Source organism: Eubalaena glacialis, chromosome 6 (genome assembly GCF_028564815.1).
Source record: "Eubalaena glacialis isolate mEubGla1 chromosome 6, mEubGla1.1.hap2.+ XY, whole genome shotgun sequence".
Taxonomy (NCBI): domain Eukaryota; kingdom Metazoa; phylum Chordata; class Mammalia; order Artiodactyla; family Balaenidae; genus Eubalaena; species Eubalaena glacialis.
Window position 1 is genome coordinate 70,644,689 of NC_083721.1, and position 17,616 is coordinate 70,662,304.

Genomic DNA, 17,616 nt, shown 5'->3' on the forward strand with positions numbered 1-17,616 from the left:
GTTGTGGCACACAGGCCTAGTTGCTCCATGGCATGTGGGATCTTCCTGGACCAGGGATCGAACCCTTAACCACTGCGCCACCATGGAAGCCCCATTGTGGACTTTTTCACCTCCATTTTGGGCTATCTTGCTCTATAGGCCTCTATGGAACAACATAATCAAAACTTGACTATTCTAAACTGCTTGCTGAATTATTACACTTAATTAAGTCAGCAAGGTTAACTGTGAGGGTATAAAACATCCTTGGCCACAGTCACCATCAATCAGTGGCAGGCCTTCTTTCCTTACATATCTTATCCAACTTGGAATTTTACCTTCCTATTACCATGTCTTCTAACTGTGCAGCTCAAAAATTGAGCTATTGAACCTCCTTAAAATATATATATATACATAAAGTATTTTTAAAACAATAAATATACACATGAAACCCAACAAATTTGTGAATATCTATGAAAACAAGGGGCAGGGAGAACAAAGATAACTCTATATACCTCCCAAATGTCAAAGTGAGTTTGAACCTTTTCTCCTACAAACCTAGCCACTTTTTTTTCCACTTTTCTTCTTGGGAAAGTAACTACTCAGTGATTAGAAGCTGAATAGAGGGGGAAAAAAGCACAAGGACACACACACACCTGAATAATCAATGTTATTAAAATGAATCCAACTGCATAATCCCAATAATTTATCAAAACCCCCGGAATTAAGTATTATATTTAAATAAATAAGAGAAAAAAATACTTACAAATTTCCTTCCAGACTACTGAAGGTACAGTACGTTTTTCATGTCCTTTCTTTTTAGATCCATATCGTTTGCTTTCTACAGGTCTGGGGTTATATCTATTTTCTGAATATGCTATTTCTGAACCTACTAATAATTAAAACAAAAATTCATTAGCATTAAGAGAACTACTTAATTGAGAAAAGGTGATCAGCAAAGAAGCATTTAAAAAGTAAAACCTGAATCTTCATTTCTCAAAATGTCCCGCAGCAAAGAAGCACACCCATCAAGCCCTTGTACAGTTTCAGTCTGCAAGGAGAAAGTCATTTAGAAATTTGTACACAAAATTTTAATGCAGGAAAAAAAAATTCTGTAATTTAAAAATTTCCTTATTTAGAAGCAATTTATTATTGGTAGAAAACTTGTTTTAAAGCAAAAAGTCTTCATTCTTCATTAGAGCAATTAATACTTTACCTTTGAATTTTTATTCCCACTTCTTAGCTTTTACCTGAAAACTAATTAAAATAGCATATATTGTATCTATTCAGTTTAATCTTACCTGACTTTCTGAATCAGAATGAGTGGGATAGCCAGAATCTGCATTAAAACGGGATATCTTTCTCAAATGGGTCCTAGAAAACAAGTTTGTTAATATCTTTACATATGACACAAAAAGTTTTTTTCCCAAAATATATTATAAATAGACATTCTCTTTCCAGCGAAGGTTGGATAAGAAAGTTTGTCCAACCATGTAAAAGATGGATTTATGCAGGACTTTATGAAGATCGTAAAGACTAAAATGATCAACATGGGTAAGATATGAAAGGTTCCTCCCCAGACTTTTGTGAAGGTAGAGACCCATCTAGTTCTATGGGGTAGGAAAAATTTAGTCTAGCCCAAACACTTGAAAATCTCTTGAGATTTCCTGAAGTTGTAAACTTCTTTACGTACTTACCCTTTCTTTCCATTTGTTAATTTAGCAGGTCCAGTGTGCTTTCCTGAAGATAATACCTATGACATAATGCATTATATTGTAGTATATATACAAATATTTTTTCTATTACATTCTCAGCATGCTGTTTGGACAAAACCTGAAATGTTATTCATTGTTTCCGTTCCCTTTTTTACTGTGGTAAAACATACATAAAATAAAATGTACCATTTAGGCCATTTTAAAGTATACAGTTCTGTGGCATTACGTACATTCACATTGCTGAGCAACCATCACCACCATCCATCTCCAGAACTTTTTCATCTTCCCAAACTGAAATTCTGTACCCATTAATCATTAACGTCTCATCCCCTCCGCCCCTAAGCTCCTGGTAACCACCCTTCTATTTTCTGTTGCTATTAATTGGCTATTCTGGGAAGTTCATATAAATGTAATCATACACTATTTGTCCTTTTGTGACTGGCTTATTTTGCTTAGCACAATATCTTCATGTTGTAACATGTACAAAATTTCCTTCCTTATTAAGGCTGAATAATACTCCATTTTATATATGTACCGTGCTATTAATTTTTAATAAAACCCACAATTACAATTGAACTCTTATAAATAATTTGTTCTATATAGAGTGTCAAGCAAGCAACACATACATTTGTGTCTTAAGTCTATTTAAGCTGAAAAAGAAGTTGAGATATTATTTTAATCAGAAGTATCTATTATAGTAAGTTTGGACTATACTCAACCGCTGAACATGTTCTACATTCCCCAGTTCTTCAAAACATACAAGTTAATTCAAGATACAGGGCAGAGTCCATAACTCTGATTCTATTTATCCACGTTCTTTAGAATGCCTGACAAGACGAGCACATGAAAACTCTACCATTCCTCTTTATCTATATCTCATTCTCTCAATCTTTCTTTTTAAACTCATATGTTGTTTTTTAAATTTTTGATTTAAAAAATACCTTAGGTGGGCTACCTTTTGTGTAGAATAAAGAAAAAAATTTGCTTCTACATGCATCCAATACCTTGAGAGTTACAAAAGAAACAGTTAATTGTAGTTGCCTCCGGGGAGGGAAACAGAATCTGGGAGACAGAGCAAGAAGGGAAACTTTCCATGGTATACCTTTTTATATCTTAAAAACTTTATATCATATAATCTCTATTCAAAATATAACTTTTAAAAGACACAATTAAATTCCCTACTCACTCCCTCATTTTAGCCTTCAGGTGTAGTCACTGTTGGCAGTTACACTTAGGATTTTTCTTGACATGTTTACATATTTCATCCCAAGACAGCTTTGAGCACTAACTATTAAACTTTCTGGAGTTATACAATATTCTATTATTTGCTTGAATATGTACACTCTCCTTCTAAGAATGCTACTGAAAATACATTTTTTTAAATTGGGTTGATAAAAAGTTTTACTTCTCCTTAAGATAACTTAGAATATGATGGAGTCATAAAGCCAGCAGTGAGAACCAACATTGGCGGAAGTAAGATCCCATGTAACATAGCTCCACTGGCCCCTGCATGACCCCCTCAGGGTCTTTCCTTTCACAATATCTATGTCGGTGTCCTGGCCAGGACCACAATAAAAAGCCAAACCATTGTGCTGCTAGGTCTAAAAACAACTACCACAATAATTATCTTTCAAAATTAAAATTAGTATACTATCTGAGACAAATAATGGCATAATGCCATAATTGTAAGATTATATACAGCATTTCTCCAAAAAACACACACATCACACACATTAGGTTATATTACAGAAAACCAGGTAAAGAAAATTAACCAAAATAAAGCACCCTGTAACAGTATCATACTGGCACATTTCCTTCAAATTTATTTTGTATTCTTTATTTTGAAATAATAGTACAAATAATTGCATACATGTCACCAAGATTCCCCAACTGTTGACATTTTACTACATCTGCCATGTTCTCTCTCAAAAAAAATGTATATAATTACTTTTTGTCTGAACCATTTCAGATTAAGTTACAGACACGATACCACTTTATATTTAAATATTTATTCCTGGGACTTCCCTGCTGGAGCAGTGGTTGGGAAGCCGCCTGCCAATGCAGGGGACACAGGTTCGATCCCTGGTCCGGGAGGATCCCACATGCCGGGGAGCAACTAAGCCCTTGTGCCACAACTACTGAAGCCCACGTGCCTAGAGCCCGTGCTCCACAACAAGAGAAGTCACCACAATGAGAAGCCCGCGTGCTGCAGTGAAGAGTAGCCCCTGCTCGCTGCAACTAGAGAAAGCCCGTGCGCAGCAACGAAGACCCAACGCAGCCAAACATAAATAAATAAAATAAATTTATAAAAAAATATTTATTCCTAAATATTTCCTAAGGACAAGGTCACTCTCTCATATAACCAAAGTATAATTATCAAAATCAGGGAATTAACACTGAAACCATACTATAATCTAACCTACAGATCTTATTCACATCTTGCCAATTATCCCAACACTGTACTTTATAGAAAAAAAAATGCTGGCCCCCATCCAATCGAGGATCATATGTTGCATTTTAAGTTGTCCTCTTTAGCCTCCTTTAATCTGGAACAGATCCTCGGGTTGTCATTCATTGTCTTTTACAGCCTTGACATATTCAAAGAGTATGAGCAGTTACTTTGGTAGAATGTCCCTCTGGACATTTAGACTTGTCTGCTTTCCCATGATTAGTTTCAGGTTGTGCTTTTTTGGCAGGAATACCACAAAAGGGATGTTGTATCCTTCTCAATACAATATGAGCAGGCATGTGAGGTCAGTTTGTCCCATTACTGGTGATGTTAAGTTTGATTAAAGATGGTGCCTATCAGAGTTTTCACTACAAGGTTACTGTTTTTACCTTTGTAAATATTAAGCATTTTGTGGGGAGATACTTTGAAATTACACAGACATCCTATTAATCAAACTTTCATCCAGTAGCATCCATTGAGGATTCTTGCCTGAATCATTTGTCAAATGGTGATTTTTCTAACTTACATCATTCCTTCTACATTTATTAGTTGGCATTCAACCTTAGTGAAGTACTTCTTCATTTGTTCGTATGGACTTACTGATTCCTATTTTACTTAACGGGTTGTGATGCATTATCATCATTATTTATACTAACGCTCAAATTGTCCCAGATTCTGTCAGTAGGAGTGTTTTCAAACCGGCTCCTGTATCTTTTTAACATGTCCCCATTATTTTTTGAGCTATTGCTTACAATAACCTGCTCCAGGTTTTTTTTTTCATTGTGGTAACATGAAATCTACCCTCTTACCAAACTTTTAAGTGCACAACATAGTATTGTTAACTATAGTATGATGATTATAGCAGATCTCTAGAACTTACTCATCGTGCATAATTAAAAGTTTATACTCATTGAATAGCAACTCTCCATTTCCTCCTCCCTCCAGCCCCTGGCAACTACCATGCTACTCTCTGCTTCTATGAGTTTGACTATTTTTAGATACCTTATATAAGTGGAATGATGCAATATTTGCCCTGTGACTGGCTTATTTCACTTAGCATAGTATCCTCAAGGTTCATTCATGTTGCATATAGCAGGATTTCCTTTCTTTTTTTAAGGCTGAATAACATGCCATTGTGTATCCACTAATCCATCAATGGACATTTAGGTTGTTACCACATCTTGGCTATTGTGAATAATGTTACATGAACACAGGAGTGCAAATATCTCTTCAAGATCCTGTTTTTAATTCTTTTGGATAAATATCCAAAGGGGGACTACTGTATCACATGATCGTTCTATTTTTAATTTTTGAGGAAACTTCACATTGTTTTTCATAGCAGCTGCACCCTTTTACGTTCCCATCAACAAGTGTACAAAGATTCAAATTTCTCCACATCCTCACCAACACTTGTTATTTTCTGGATTGTTTTTTGCTGTTGTTGTTTTGTGCTTTTTTAAATAATAGTTATCCTAACAGGTGTGAGGTGATATCTCATTGTGGTTTTGATTTGCATTTCCTTGATTAGTGATGTTGACCATCTTTTCATATACCTGTTGGCCATTTGTACGTCTTCTTTGGAGAAATGCCTATTCAAGTCCTTAGCCCATTTTTCAATCAGGTTATTTGGTTTTTTGCTGTTGAGTTGTAGGAGTTCCTTATATATTTTGTTTATGAACCCCTTATCAGACATATGGTTTACAAATTCTTCTCCCATTCCATAAGTTGCCTTTTCACTCTGTTGTTTCCATTTTATTTTTATATATCTAAGTCTCAGCCCTAGAGTTGACCATTTCTCCCAAAAGTCATGGTTCCTTTTAGTGGACAACAGTATTTAAAAACCAAGATCTAGGCAATAGCTGTGGTATTTGCTACTGGGGCTTCATATGGATTATTTATTTAGTCATCATGACTAGACAGTTGCAATTTTGAGTCTTGTGTTTTTACTTTTAAGTCTTTTTCCATATTAACATAGTCTTCAAATTTTTTAATGGTTGTATAGTATTTCCTTGAGTGGAAGTAATATAATGTGCCCTTGGTTTGCTTCATATTTTTCACAGTCAAAAAACAAACCTGAAATAAATGTTTTCATATACTGAAAATAGCCTTTCACATTCAAGATTAAAAGCTTAATTATTTGGTAACAGGTTATTAGTTGTTTAAAGGACCTAGATACAAACTGCAAAACCACTTTCCAAAACAAGTGCCCCAAATGGCAATGCATGACAGAATCAGTTTGCTTTATCTCACATTTACTCCCGCTAAGTATTATCATTAAACTTTCTACTTTGCTATTTGAGAAAATCGTAAATATTTCTTAGGAGTCATATCTCCTACCAACCAAGTGCAAGATAAAATTATATTTGTGGAATAATTTAGTGTACTAAAGCCTTACATTTCCACTTAATCCACACCCTGTGAGTTGTTATTACTTCTGTGAGATGGGAACCTAAATTTCAGAAAGGTGGCTTGTTCAAAGTCATATATCTAACTAAGAGATGTTTAAAAGAGTAATGTTTAAAAGAATGGACTCTGCCACCAGCTATGTGGGTCTCAATCTTGTCTCCACTGCTAACCAGTTGTGTAACTGTAGGGAAGTTATCTGAAGTCTCCATCCCTCAATTTCCTTATCAATAAAATGAGGAGTATTATCTACTTCCTAAGACTATTGTGAAGATTAAATGAGAAATTATATGTAATATCTGTAGTAGTGCTACCCAAATGTTAGCTGCTATTATTATCATTGAGATGGTAATAAACTGTTTTTAAGGGGGCTAAATTGTGTTGCACAATTTATGCCAAGTGTGAAACAGATGTTTTACCAGGTTCTCTCATTTAATCTCCCCAATTCTTTGAGGCAGAATTTTACACCTATGTTATAGATAAGGAAAAGGAGGCTCCGAGAAATAAAAAGTACTTTGCTTACTATCACTATGACAGTAGTGGCAGAATTGGAATTTGAATCCGAAGGTGACTGTGACTACAAAAACCATGTTTTTCCCCCTTGCTGACTGCACGTATTCTGCGCTCATTCAGTATAAAAGAAAGATCTATAAGGGTGGGGCTGTTCTGGAAGTACTCATGCAGAAAATCTGGAGCCAGGTTTTGAAAAAAAATGTAAAATTCACGTTAATGGGGAAGACAGCATTAACAGTGAGTTGATAAATGAAGGAAGACCAAAGGGGTGCGTGTGTGGATATACTTTAGGAGGAGTAAGATCACTCTTAAGTAGAGGGTCTGAGTGGGGACTGACTGATTCCTATTGGTTGAGTGATTACCTGAAAATACAGAGATAAACTGTTTAGTAGCGGAGGAAGCCAAGCAATGTCTCTAGGCTGAAAAATGGCTTGATAAGGGTTAGCAAGGGCACAAAAGGGGCGCTGAGGGGCACCCAAACGATGGAAATGTGAGAGTGTTAGACAAGACTTCTGTAAGAGGTCCTTGAGCTGAGGGACAAGAGACGGAAAGTGGAGATTTCTGGCAGACAAGGGCATTCTAGGCAGAACAAACAGCAAAGGCACAGAGGCCTGAGAGAACACGGGCGCCCAGGGCACTGGAGAACACACAGGTGAAGAGCTCTGGGTATTACTGGAATGGGGGTGGAGGCTGGTAAGGAATGCACGGGCCCGATCGAAAAATGGCTGTGTGGACGGGCCAAAGAACTGAGATTTTATCTTGGAAAAAAACCAGAAATTAGTGTTCCAGAGCTGGATTCTAAGCAGAAAAGAGAATCGATGAGGGGCGTGCATTTGAGGAGGGGTAAGGCTAAATGCAGGGACACTAACTGGGAGAGTTGTGTCGTTTTTTTAAACTAGGAGTAAAATACCAGCAACTGTGACGGAAGATCCAGCTAGAACCTGTAGTTGATGCAACAACGTCCTGAGGCTCCGAGAGGTCAAATCACCCACCCGGCGGCGGAGGCTGGACACGAACCCAGGACCCACACCAAAGCCAGCGCTCAGGTGGACCCCAACGATTACAACAAAATATACATCTAAGGGCAGAGCGGCTGTGTTAGGGTGTTACGATTAGGTCCCCACCCCACCTCCGCCTCGTCTCCTCTCCCAGCATTTATTTTTAGTGCGGCAGCACTGTCTCGGTTTTTACTTTTTGTCCCAGGGAGCTCTGCACGTCTCCCGGCCCGAGGACTCCCTCCGTCCCTCTCCACCCTCACAGTGGACTCCTCAGGTCCGCAGACCTCACCTGGCCCGGTCGAGATCCGGACCTGACCATCTCTCGCAGCTTCAGAAAAGCCCAAATGGAGTGAAGCAGAGCCGCACTGTAAAAGGAATTAACCGCCGCGGACTCCCGATCCCCCTTAGCCCGCCCCCCGAGCTTCCGCTTCCGGGAAAGAGCCCGCCGAACGCCGCGCCTCATTGTCTCCGGCGCGCAGCCAAACCTTCTCCCCTACCCGCAGCCCGGCGCCCTGCGCTTGCGCAATAGGCCCCTCCCGGCCCAGGCTCCTCACACTCCGGCGGAGGGCGAGAGACGCCCACAGAACTCCGGCGAGCTCGGCGTGGCCAGGTGCGCGGCGAGGAGGGGCGAGGAGGGGCGAGGAGGGGCGGGGAGGGGCGAGGAGGGGCGGGGAGGGGCGGGCAGGGGGCGGGGGCGGGGCCGGGAGGGGTCGGGGCGGGGCGGGGCGGGGTCGGGGGCGGGGCAAGGCCGCGCCGGGAAGGGCCGGGCAAGAAGCTGGAGCGCTGGGCTGAGCGGGATTTCGGATCACCTGGGAGACCTGAGTTCTCCGTCCTGCGTCCCTGCAGCGAGGATTTCCATGGAGGAGCGCTGCCCTGCATCAGCTGGGAGAAGTGGCGAAGGGGACCCGCCGGGACCAGAGGAAGGGACTGCGGTAGAGGGCGAACAGGTTTCTGAAGGAATTGCTCTGGCTCTGGGTTTTGACTGTATTTTTAGTAGGTGTTTAGTATACCATTTTGAATGTATTTGTTCTTGATAATCAATAAAAATCAATCCTCGGTCTCGTTATCTCTGCGTAATTCTGATGGCAGTTTCAAATTTTTCATTTTGTGGCCCTCGATCTCAGAACGGCGCTCATTAGTTGCGATTTTGGTTTTACTTCCAAGCATAGTTGTTTACTCTTCAGTGGAGGTAATCACTATTAATAAAGAATAACAATATTCTTACCATTGACATGCTGCACGAATTTTAATGTGAATGTCTTTTTGTTTTTTTAAGGCATTTAGTTTTGGGTTAATGTTTTAAATCAAGTTGGGGAGAAATTAAAAACCCAATTGATTTCATTTTTTTTAAAGGAAAAAATCTACGTTTTGAAAGTCTTAATTAGAATTAAAATAACCCAGAAACTGAAATCTGTCCACCAATATATTGCACACTCATACTGAGTGACTTGGGGAAACTAGGTATTTAATAAATTTAGCTTTGAATTAGATTAAATTGTGAAAACCTCTCCCTTCTTCATCCCTCTCCTATAAGTGTTTAACATATTCACCTGAGGTTTCAGATGTTTTTCTTAGTTGACTTGACTTGTCAAAACTTATTCTGATTTTTCTTAATTACTACATGCTTATTTTAAGAAAGCATGTATTAATTAATACATGCTTATAGATAAGAAATAAAAATCACCCATGATCCCACAACCCAGGGAACACCACTCTTAACATTGGTGCATTCCTTTCTAGACTTTTTCCAACTGTGTACAGACAGTCCACACTTATGATGGTCCGACTAAGGATTTTTTGACTTTATGATGATATGAAAGCAATATGCATTCAGTAGAAACTGTACTTTGAATTTTGGATTTTGATCTTTTCCCAGGCTAGCGATATGAGGTAAAATACCCTCTCATGATGCTGGGCAGTGCAGGGAGCCTCAGCTCCCGGTCAGCCACGCAGTGAGGAGGGCAAACGATGGATACTCTACAGTGTACTGTGTCTGAGCATGTTTAATGTAGGCTAGGCTGAGCTATGATGTTCAGTAGGTTAGGTGTATTAAATGCATCTTTGATTTTTGATATTTTCTTTTTTTAAATAGATCTTTACTGGAGTATAATTGCTTCACAATACTGTGTTAGTTTCTGTTGTACAATAAAGTGAATCAGCCATATGCATACATGTATCCCCATATCCCCTCCCTCTTGAGCCTCCCACCCACCCTCCCTATCCCTCCCCTCTAGGTCCTCGCAAAGCACCGAGCTGATCTCCCTGTGCTATGCTGCTGCTTCCCACTAGCTATAACTATTTTACATTTGGTAGTGTGTATATGTCCATGCCGCTCTCACTTCGCCCCAGCTTCCCCCCCCCCCGGCGCGCCCCCCCACCCCCAGCCCCAGCCCCACCCCACCCCCACCCCCACCCCCACCCCCACCGTGTCCTCAAGTCCATTCTCTATGTCTACATCTTTATTCCTGCCCTGCCACTAGGTTCATCAGTGCCATTTTTTTTTTTTTTTAGATTCCATATATATGCGTTAGCATACAGTATTTGCTTTTCTCTTTCTGATGTACTTCACAACAGTGCACAAGGGCTCCAATTTCTCCACATCCTCACCAACACTTATTTTCTGATATTTATTTTTTTATTTTTTAAATTTATTTATTTTATTTATTTATTTTTGGCTGCGTTCGGTCTTTGTTGCTGTGCGCGGGCTTTCTCTAGTTGCGGCAAGCGGGGACTACTCTTCGTTGCGGTGCGCGGGCTTCTCATTGCAGTGGCTTCTCTTGTTGTGGAGCACGGGCTCTAGGCACGTGGGCTTCAGTAGTTGTGGCACACAGGCTCAGTAGTTGTGGCACACGGGCTCTAGAGCGCAGGCTCAGTAGTTGTGGCGCACGGGCTTAGTTGTGCCGCGGCATGTGGGATCTTCCTGGACCAGGGCTCGAACCTGTGTCCCCTGCATTGACAGGTGGATTCTTAACCACTGCGCCACCAGGGAAGCCCTATTTTTTTGTTTCTTTAATAGTAGCCATCCTAACTGGTGTGAGGTGGTATCTCGTAATTTTGATTTGCATTTCCCTAATGATTAGTGATGTTGAGCATCTTTTCATGTCCTTATTGGCCATTTCCATATCTTCTTTGGAGAAATGTCTATTCAAATCCTTTGCCCTTTTAAAAATTGGGTTGTTTGTATTTTTGTTGTTGATTTTTAGGAGTTCTCTACATATCTGGGTATTAATCTGTTGCCATATATATGATTTGCAAATATTTTCTCCCATTCTGTGAGTTGCCTTTTTACTCTGTTGATATTGTCTTTTGAAAAATGAAGTTTTTTTATTTTCATGAAGTTTCCAATTTGTCCCTTTTTTTCTTTTGTTACCTATGTCTTTGGTGTCACATCCAAGAAATTATTGGCATATCTAATGTCATGAAGATTTGCCCTATGTTTTCTTCTAAGATTTCTATACTTCTAAGTCTTACATTTAGATCTTTGATCCATTTTTAGTTAATTCTCATATATGATGTTAGGTAAGGGTCCAACTTCATTCTTTTGCATGTGGATATCCAGTTTTCCCAGCATCATTTGTTGAAAAGACTGTCCTTTCCCCATTGAATGGTCCTGGCACCCTTCAAAAATTATTTGGCCATGTATGTAAGGGTTTATTTCTGGGCTCTCTATCTATTCCATTGGTTTATTTATCTGCCTTTATGCCAGTACCAAACTGTTTTTATTATGGTAGCCTTGTGGTAAGTTTGAAATCAGGAAATGTAACTCCTCCAGCTTTGCTCTTCTCTTTCAAGATTGTTTTGGCTATTCAGGGTACCTTGAGATTCCATATGAATTTCAGGATGAGTTTTTCCATCTCTGGCACTGGGGTTGTGATAGGGATTGGAATTGTGAATTACTTTGAGTAATAGTGACATCTTAAAATATTTTTCAATCCATGAACATGGGATGTGCTGCATTTATTTATGTCAATTTCTTTCATCATTGTTTTGAAGTTTTCATTGTATAAGTCTTTCGCTTCCTTGGTTAAGTTAATTCCTAAGTATTTTATTCTTTTTAAGGCTATTATACATGGAATTATAATATGTATAATATTATACATAGTGGAAATTTCCATATTGTACATACATGGAAATTTCTTAATTTTCTTTTCAGATTGTTCATTGTTGTACAGGAATGTTACTAATTTTTGTGTGTTGACTTTGTATCCTGCTACTTTGTTGAATTCATTTATTAGTTCTAACAGTTTTTGTGTGTGTGTTGAATCTTTAAGATTTTCCCTGGGCATGCATGGTCACGTTCTAATTTTCCCTGTATAGCAACAATAGTTGCTTTTGAATATCCCAGTCTTTAATGTCTGACTCTCAAAAGAGGAAAAAGAGAAAAATGAAAGGAGGAAGAAAGGGTGCCAGCCCTTTAAATCCCATGAGTCACTTCAACCAGAGGGGGAGGGGATTACAACAATGAAGGGATGTGCAACAACAGTGGCCACCCACCTCTTTGTCTGCACCTCTGTGATCAGAAACATCAATCAGTGATCAGAGCACAGATATGCAGTATTTGGAGGACTGGAAGAGTTTTGCCCACCCTGGCTCCCACAAACTGTGTGCAAGGATGGCATCACTCAGAATTGCGTTTCAGCTTTAGGTCTTGTTTAGTCAATAGGAGTCACCTGGCAGAAGATAGGAGGGAAAGAGGAGAGAGATTGGAGAATTCCTCCCCTCTTAGCACCATTCTGGCTGATGCCTTGGCTCTCTGAGACTGCAACTCAGAGAAGCCACTGGGCTCCAGGTCTCTCCAGGCTCCAATAAAACATTTGCTCCCCTTGTCCCTTCAGGGTGATAATGTTTTGCTACTCTCTGGGTGTCTGAACACTCCTTGTTGGTTTCCTCATCCACAACTCTGTCATTAGAAGTCTAGCTGAGAGTGTTTTCTGTTTCCTACCATGATCAGACTCATAGAAAGCCACCATATTGTCCAGAGGAAATACGTTAGTTGCTAGAATAGAGGGTGGTGTGTAGGAAGATGTGAGAGAACAGATGTGAGAGAAGCATAGGAGGTAAAATGAACAGGACTTAGTGATAAATTTGGGAAGTAAGGCAAAGGGGAGGTGTTTACATTGGCCTTGGTTTCTAGGTTTTGCATCTGGATGGGTAGTGGGAGAGATGATACTTAGGAGGGAAGTTTATGAACTCATTTCCCCCCAACATTTTATTATGAAAAAAATTACAAACTAGGAACTCTCATTTTGGGGCATGTAGATTAGAAGTGCCTTGGAGTCATACAAGTAATAATATCAAGTAGGCTACTGGTTATTTGAGTCTGGAGCTTGGTGGAGAGATCTGGGCTACAGAAACACATTTCTCAGTCATCTGTGGTAACTGAAGCCATAGGCTTCTGAGTTTGCTCTCTGGTTACTTTCTCAAGAAAGCCTTTCCTTCCACCCCACTCCTGCAACCTAGTTCGTGTGCCCCTATACTATGCTGTTACAGCATCACTTTTCACTTATGTGATTAGTTATTTAATGTCTGTCTTCCCAAGTAGAATTTAATATCTATGAAAGCAGGAAACTTATTCAGTGTAGCATCCCTAATACCTAGCATAATGCCTTGCACAGAGTAGGAATTTTTAAATTGTTGAGTAAATAAATGAACCAACCAGCGCTTGGGACTGCTTTGTTGCACTGGGGCTGCCAGCCACTTGAATGCTCCAAGACTCAGGATTATTCAGGACTCAGCCCTTTGAGCCTGATAGCGAAGTTTTGTATCATGGCTAACAACTCAGCTTGGTCTAGGCAGTATTTTGTAATTTAGTACGTTGGACCAGTGGCTTTATCCAGTCAGCTCGCCTCTAAAGTATGAAAGTCTTTGTTCATGTTTAACCATGTTCCAGTTTATAGGAAAACACCAAAGTTGCAAAGTATATAAAAATCTAAACTAAAAACACAGTTAAGTTGTGTAGCTAGGAGACAAGATTCACAAAAGCTGTGGGCTGAATAATAAATTACATCTTAGGAACACGAGCTCAGTTCTGCTTGGAAAGATCTGAGACTGCCCTACTGCTTTTCCTCAAGCCATATGCTGACGTCTGGAATTATTTCTAACACAAGGGTTCTTAATCTTTTGAAATCCTATACAATTTTGAGAATTTGCTAAAAGCTTTATAGTTTTTCCTCAGAAAAATGCTAATGTGCACATTTATGAAACATACTGATGTATACAGTTTTATCAGAGGCATTCAGGAGCCTCTCCAAGAATTTCAGGTTAAGAATCCTATTCTTACATAATTCAAAACCAGCTTTCCACACTTGAGTGTCCAGCGCCTTCTGTTGCAGGGCCCTCGTGATCTTGGAAGCTGTTGGTTAACAAGGGAGAAGGAGGTGCCAGATTGAATAGCATCAAGGAGAGAGAGGGCATGGAGCACAGAGAAAATGGAATTGAGCCATAATCTTTGCACTTCTAACAGAAGCTTTAAAAGTATCTGCAGTCTTCACTTTAATCAAAATAGCTTAATTTAGGAAAGAAAGAGCCCACTTCTTTTTCTTAAAAAAAATCTTGGTTTTATTGCTTCCTGAGTGTTGTTCTTTTTAAAGGAGAAATACAAACCATATGTTACAGGGGTCTCAGTTTGACAGCTTAACTGAGGTCATGCTAGGATTCAGATATTTCTGGTCATGATAGGAAGGCCAGTGGGATGGGTCTGACGCAGCAAGGATCAAGAGAGCCCCTTTGGAATGATCTCATCTAGGGAAGTTACACAAAGTAGCTGGTTTGGGACAATGTGTCAGGTTTGAAGGTCAAGTGTGATTTTACTACAGCACAGTGTCAGTCACTTATTGCCCTGCAGCCCCTATGGACTTGTCCCTTACCGAAGGAGAGAAACAGTAGTGATTAAAATGCTAAAAATTATTAAAATCTCTGTAAGGCATTGTGCAGAGGTTGCTGGCACCCATCCATATGCTTTCAAAGGTTGCTTATTGTGTACAAATGTGACTTCCTACCTAAGAGCTTTTTTTCTGGAGCAAAAGGAGCAAGCTCAGGCCATGAGCTGGGCAAGCTGTTAATGTCAGAAAGTTAATGGCCCTGGAAGAAGCCCTCAGTCAATGACAGATGGGAACAGGGTGAGGAAGCAGCCCTTAGCCAGTGATGGAGAAATTCCTCACCCCTCAGGTTGGGGTTAACTCTGAGGTGTGTTCTGCACTGTCTCCCAGAGTCCTCCAGCAGGATTGGGCTCCAGGGATAACTGGCTTGATAACACACCTCTATTTGCTTTCTTCCGTTCATCATCTTACTTTCCCTGCTCCCTTTCCACTGTTCCTGGGATTGCCTCCCAAATAAACTGCATGCACTTAAATCCTTGTCTCAGAGGCTGTTTCTGGGGGGAAACTCCATACTAACATAGGCAGTGTGCATACAGGGCAACACAAGTTTGGAATCAGACAGACCTGGATTCAAATTCCTTCTTACCAGCGACAATGAATAGCTTAATTTCTCTAAGACTGTTTTTTCATCTATAAAATGGGGATAATTGTACTGACTTCGTAAGGTCAGGTCATAAAGAAGAATTTGAGAATGTATGTAAAGTGTTGTCCACAGTGACTTGCATATAGTAAGTGCTTAATAAATGTTGGCTATTATCATTACCACAGTATTCTTAGTATTGTTAACACAGCATAGCGCAGGTAGAGGGAAAAGTTTTACACCCTTGGGGTGACTGCTGAAGCAGGTTGATTTGGGAGACGTGCTGGGACCTGATGAGCATCTGTGGCTTAGCAATATCAGTGGCTTAAAGGAAGCATTGCCACAGTGAGCCAGAGCAGGAGAGGAGGAAAACGGCGGACACCAAGTGGTGGCTTTGAAGACAAGCAATGGGCAGTGCCCCACTGGTATTGCCAATCGCGCTTAGTCTCAACCGATGGTTATAGTATCATCAATGATTTCATGTCTGTGTTCAGGATTCACTCTGATGGCTGGGGTTTCATTAGCTTCACTCTTCAGGGATTATGCTCAGGGCTACTGAGGTTTAGTTTCTAATTTCAAGCTGTTTTTCTCAAAGGTACAAAGGATCTTTTAACTTTTATTATTTTATGAACTTGTTGTCTTAGGGTCTTTCACATTGGGGCAGTTCCCTCTGCTTCTATTCACTCCTCATTCCCAGGCCAGATCATATTTAAATTCTTTGACTGCAGTGAAAGAGAAACAGAGAGACTGAGGCGGGTTAAAGGATTTCACTCATTCTCTAAACCCGGTTAATTACAGCGCAGGGTTTCACCTGCAGTGCTTCAGCCTTTCAAACAGCCAAAGGTCCCAGAGTGGATGCAACTGATGGGCCCCTTCGGCTGACGGCAAACCGCAGGGAGGAGTAGTTGTTCCCCGCCCCCTGCAGGTACAGCCAGATGACTGTGGGGGTAGACTTCGTTTCAGCCCTTTTTACGGTTTCACTCTAGGTTAAAATCAAGGGCCTGTGGTGACATCCCATCACAATCTTCTTTTACTTGTTTAGACACTAGTAGACAAAAATGTCCCCAATTCAGTAGAGAGATGCATATATATGAAAAAAGCAACCTAACCATGATTTTTATACAAAAAACAACTCTAAAGAGGGGATAGTACTACAGATAGGAGGGACCGGGCAACCTGGGCACACCTGGCCTTAAGAACAATAACCACACAGCCTGTGGTTCTCATTGCTTCCTGGGAGAAAGAAAAATCTTCTGGTGACCTTGTCAGAAGGTCTTAAGCTCATGCAGGGGATTTTCCTGAGAGGGTCTCATTGCATCTGGATATGGTGTCAGACACCTTAATATGGACACTTCAATAATCATCTCTGAAATGCTTTTTTAGTATCTCTCAGGGCTACTTACATTAAAGTGATTTAAGTTCATGTCTTATCTTCGCGTTAGACTGTGAGCTCCTAGAAGGCAGAACTCACATATGATTTATTTGTATAGGCCCAGAAGCCAGCATAGTTCCTGGCTAGGGTTGCTAGGTGTAGCAAAAGAATAAAACAGAAATTACTAAAAAATTATTGTTTATCCAAAATTCAAATTTAACTGGGTGTTCTGTATTTTATCTGGCAATCCTATCCCTGGCATACAGCTAACCTCAATAAATATTGGTGAGTGAGTGAATGAATGAATGAATGACCATCAAAGCAACAAATGAAGAAATAAACGGGTAAAAACATGGATTGACCATGTAAAAGCTACTCATGTAAATTATGCCTAACAATTATAAAACATCAAAACTGTGTCTAGATAACATTCTACCTTTGAAAATCTGACAGCGTGGCTTTCACTTGCGATGCATTTTCTATCAGTGCTTCATCAGCCACTTTACTCAGTGTCCCTGTGGGAAGAATACTAATCTTCTGTTAATGGACGTGTTTTGTTCCAACAGTTTTACATCATAATTCCACACATTTCTGATTTCATATGTTTGCTTAATTGTTTATTAGTGTGTACCAGTTTCACAAGAAAATTGACATTGGATGGTGTATGGGGTTCAGTCATTCTGAAGCACAGTCATCTCTGTATCTTCCTTTAAAATTGCCAAAACTGTGCTT

The 17,616-nt window shown here is 40.0% G+C and overlaps 1 protein-coding gene across 3 annotated transcripts in view; it reads right to left on the reverse strand.

The window, feature by feature from the left end:
- The window catches only part of CCDC14 (coiled-coil domain containing 14), a 45,121-nt gene extending 36,706 nt beyond the window's left edge, over positions 1 to 8,415 (reverse strand). The window contains exons 1-5 of one of the 3 annotated variants that reach the window (XM_061193180.1): positions 8,344 to 8,415; positions 1,674 to 1,729; positions 1,278 to 1,350; positions 958 to 1,027; positions 743 to 865 (exon numbers count right to left, since the gene is read on the reverse strand). In XM_061193180.1, the coding sequence (XP_061049163.1) occupies positions 743 to 865; positions 958 to 1,027; positions 1,278 to 1,350; positions 1,674 to 1,729; positions 8,344 to 8,373 (352 nt within the window). In that variant the 5' untranslated portion in view covers positions 8,374 to 8,415. Of the gene's footprint in view, positions 1 to 742; positions 869 to 957; positions 1,028 to 1,277; positions 1,351 to 1,673; positions 1,730 to 8,343 lie in introns of all 3 variants that reach the window. The other 2 variants (XM_061193182.1, XM_061193181.1) reach the window with 2 other exon arrangements.
- Between the last annotated feature and the right edge of the window lie 9,201 nt (positions 8,416 to 17,616).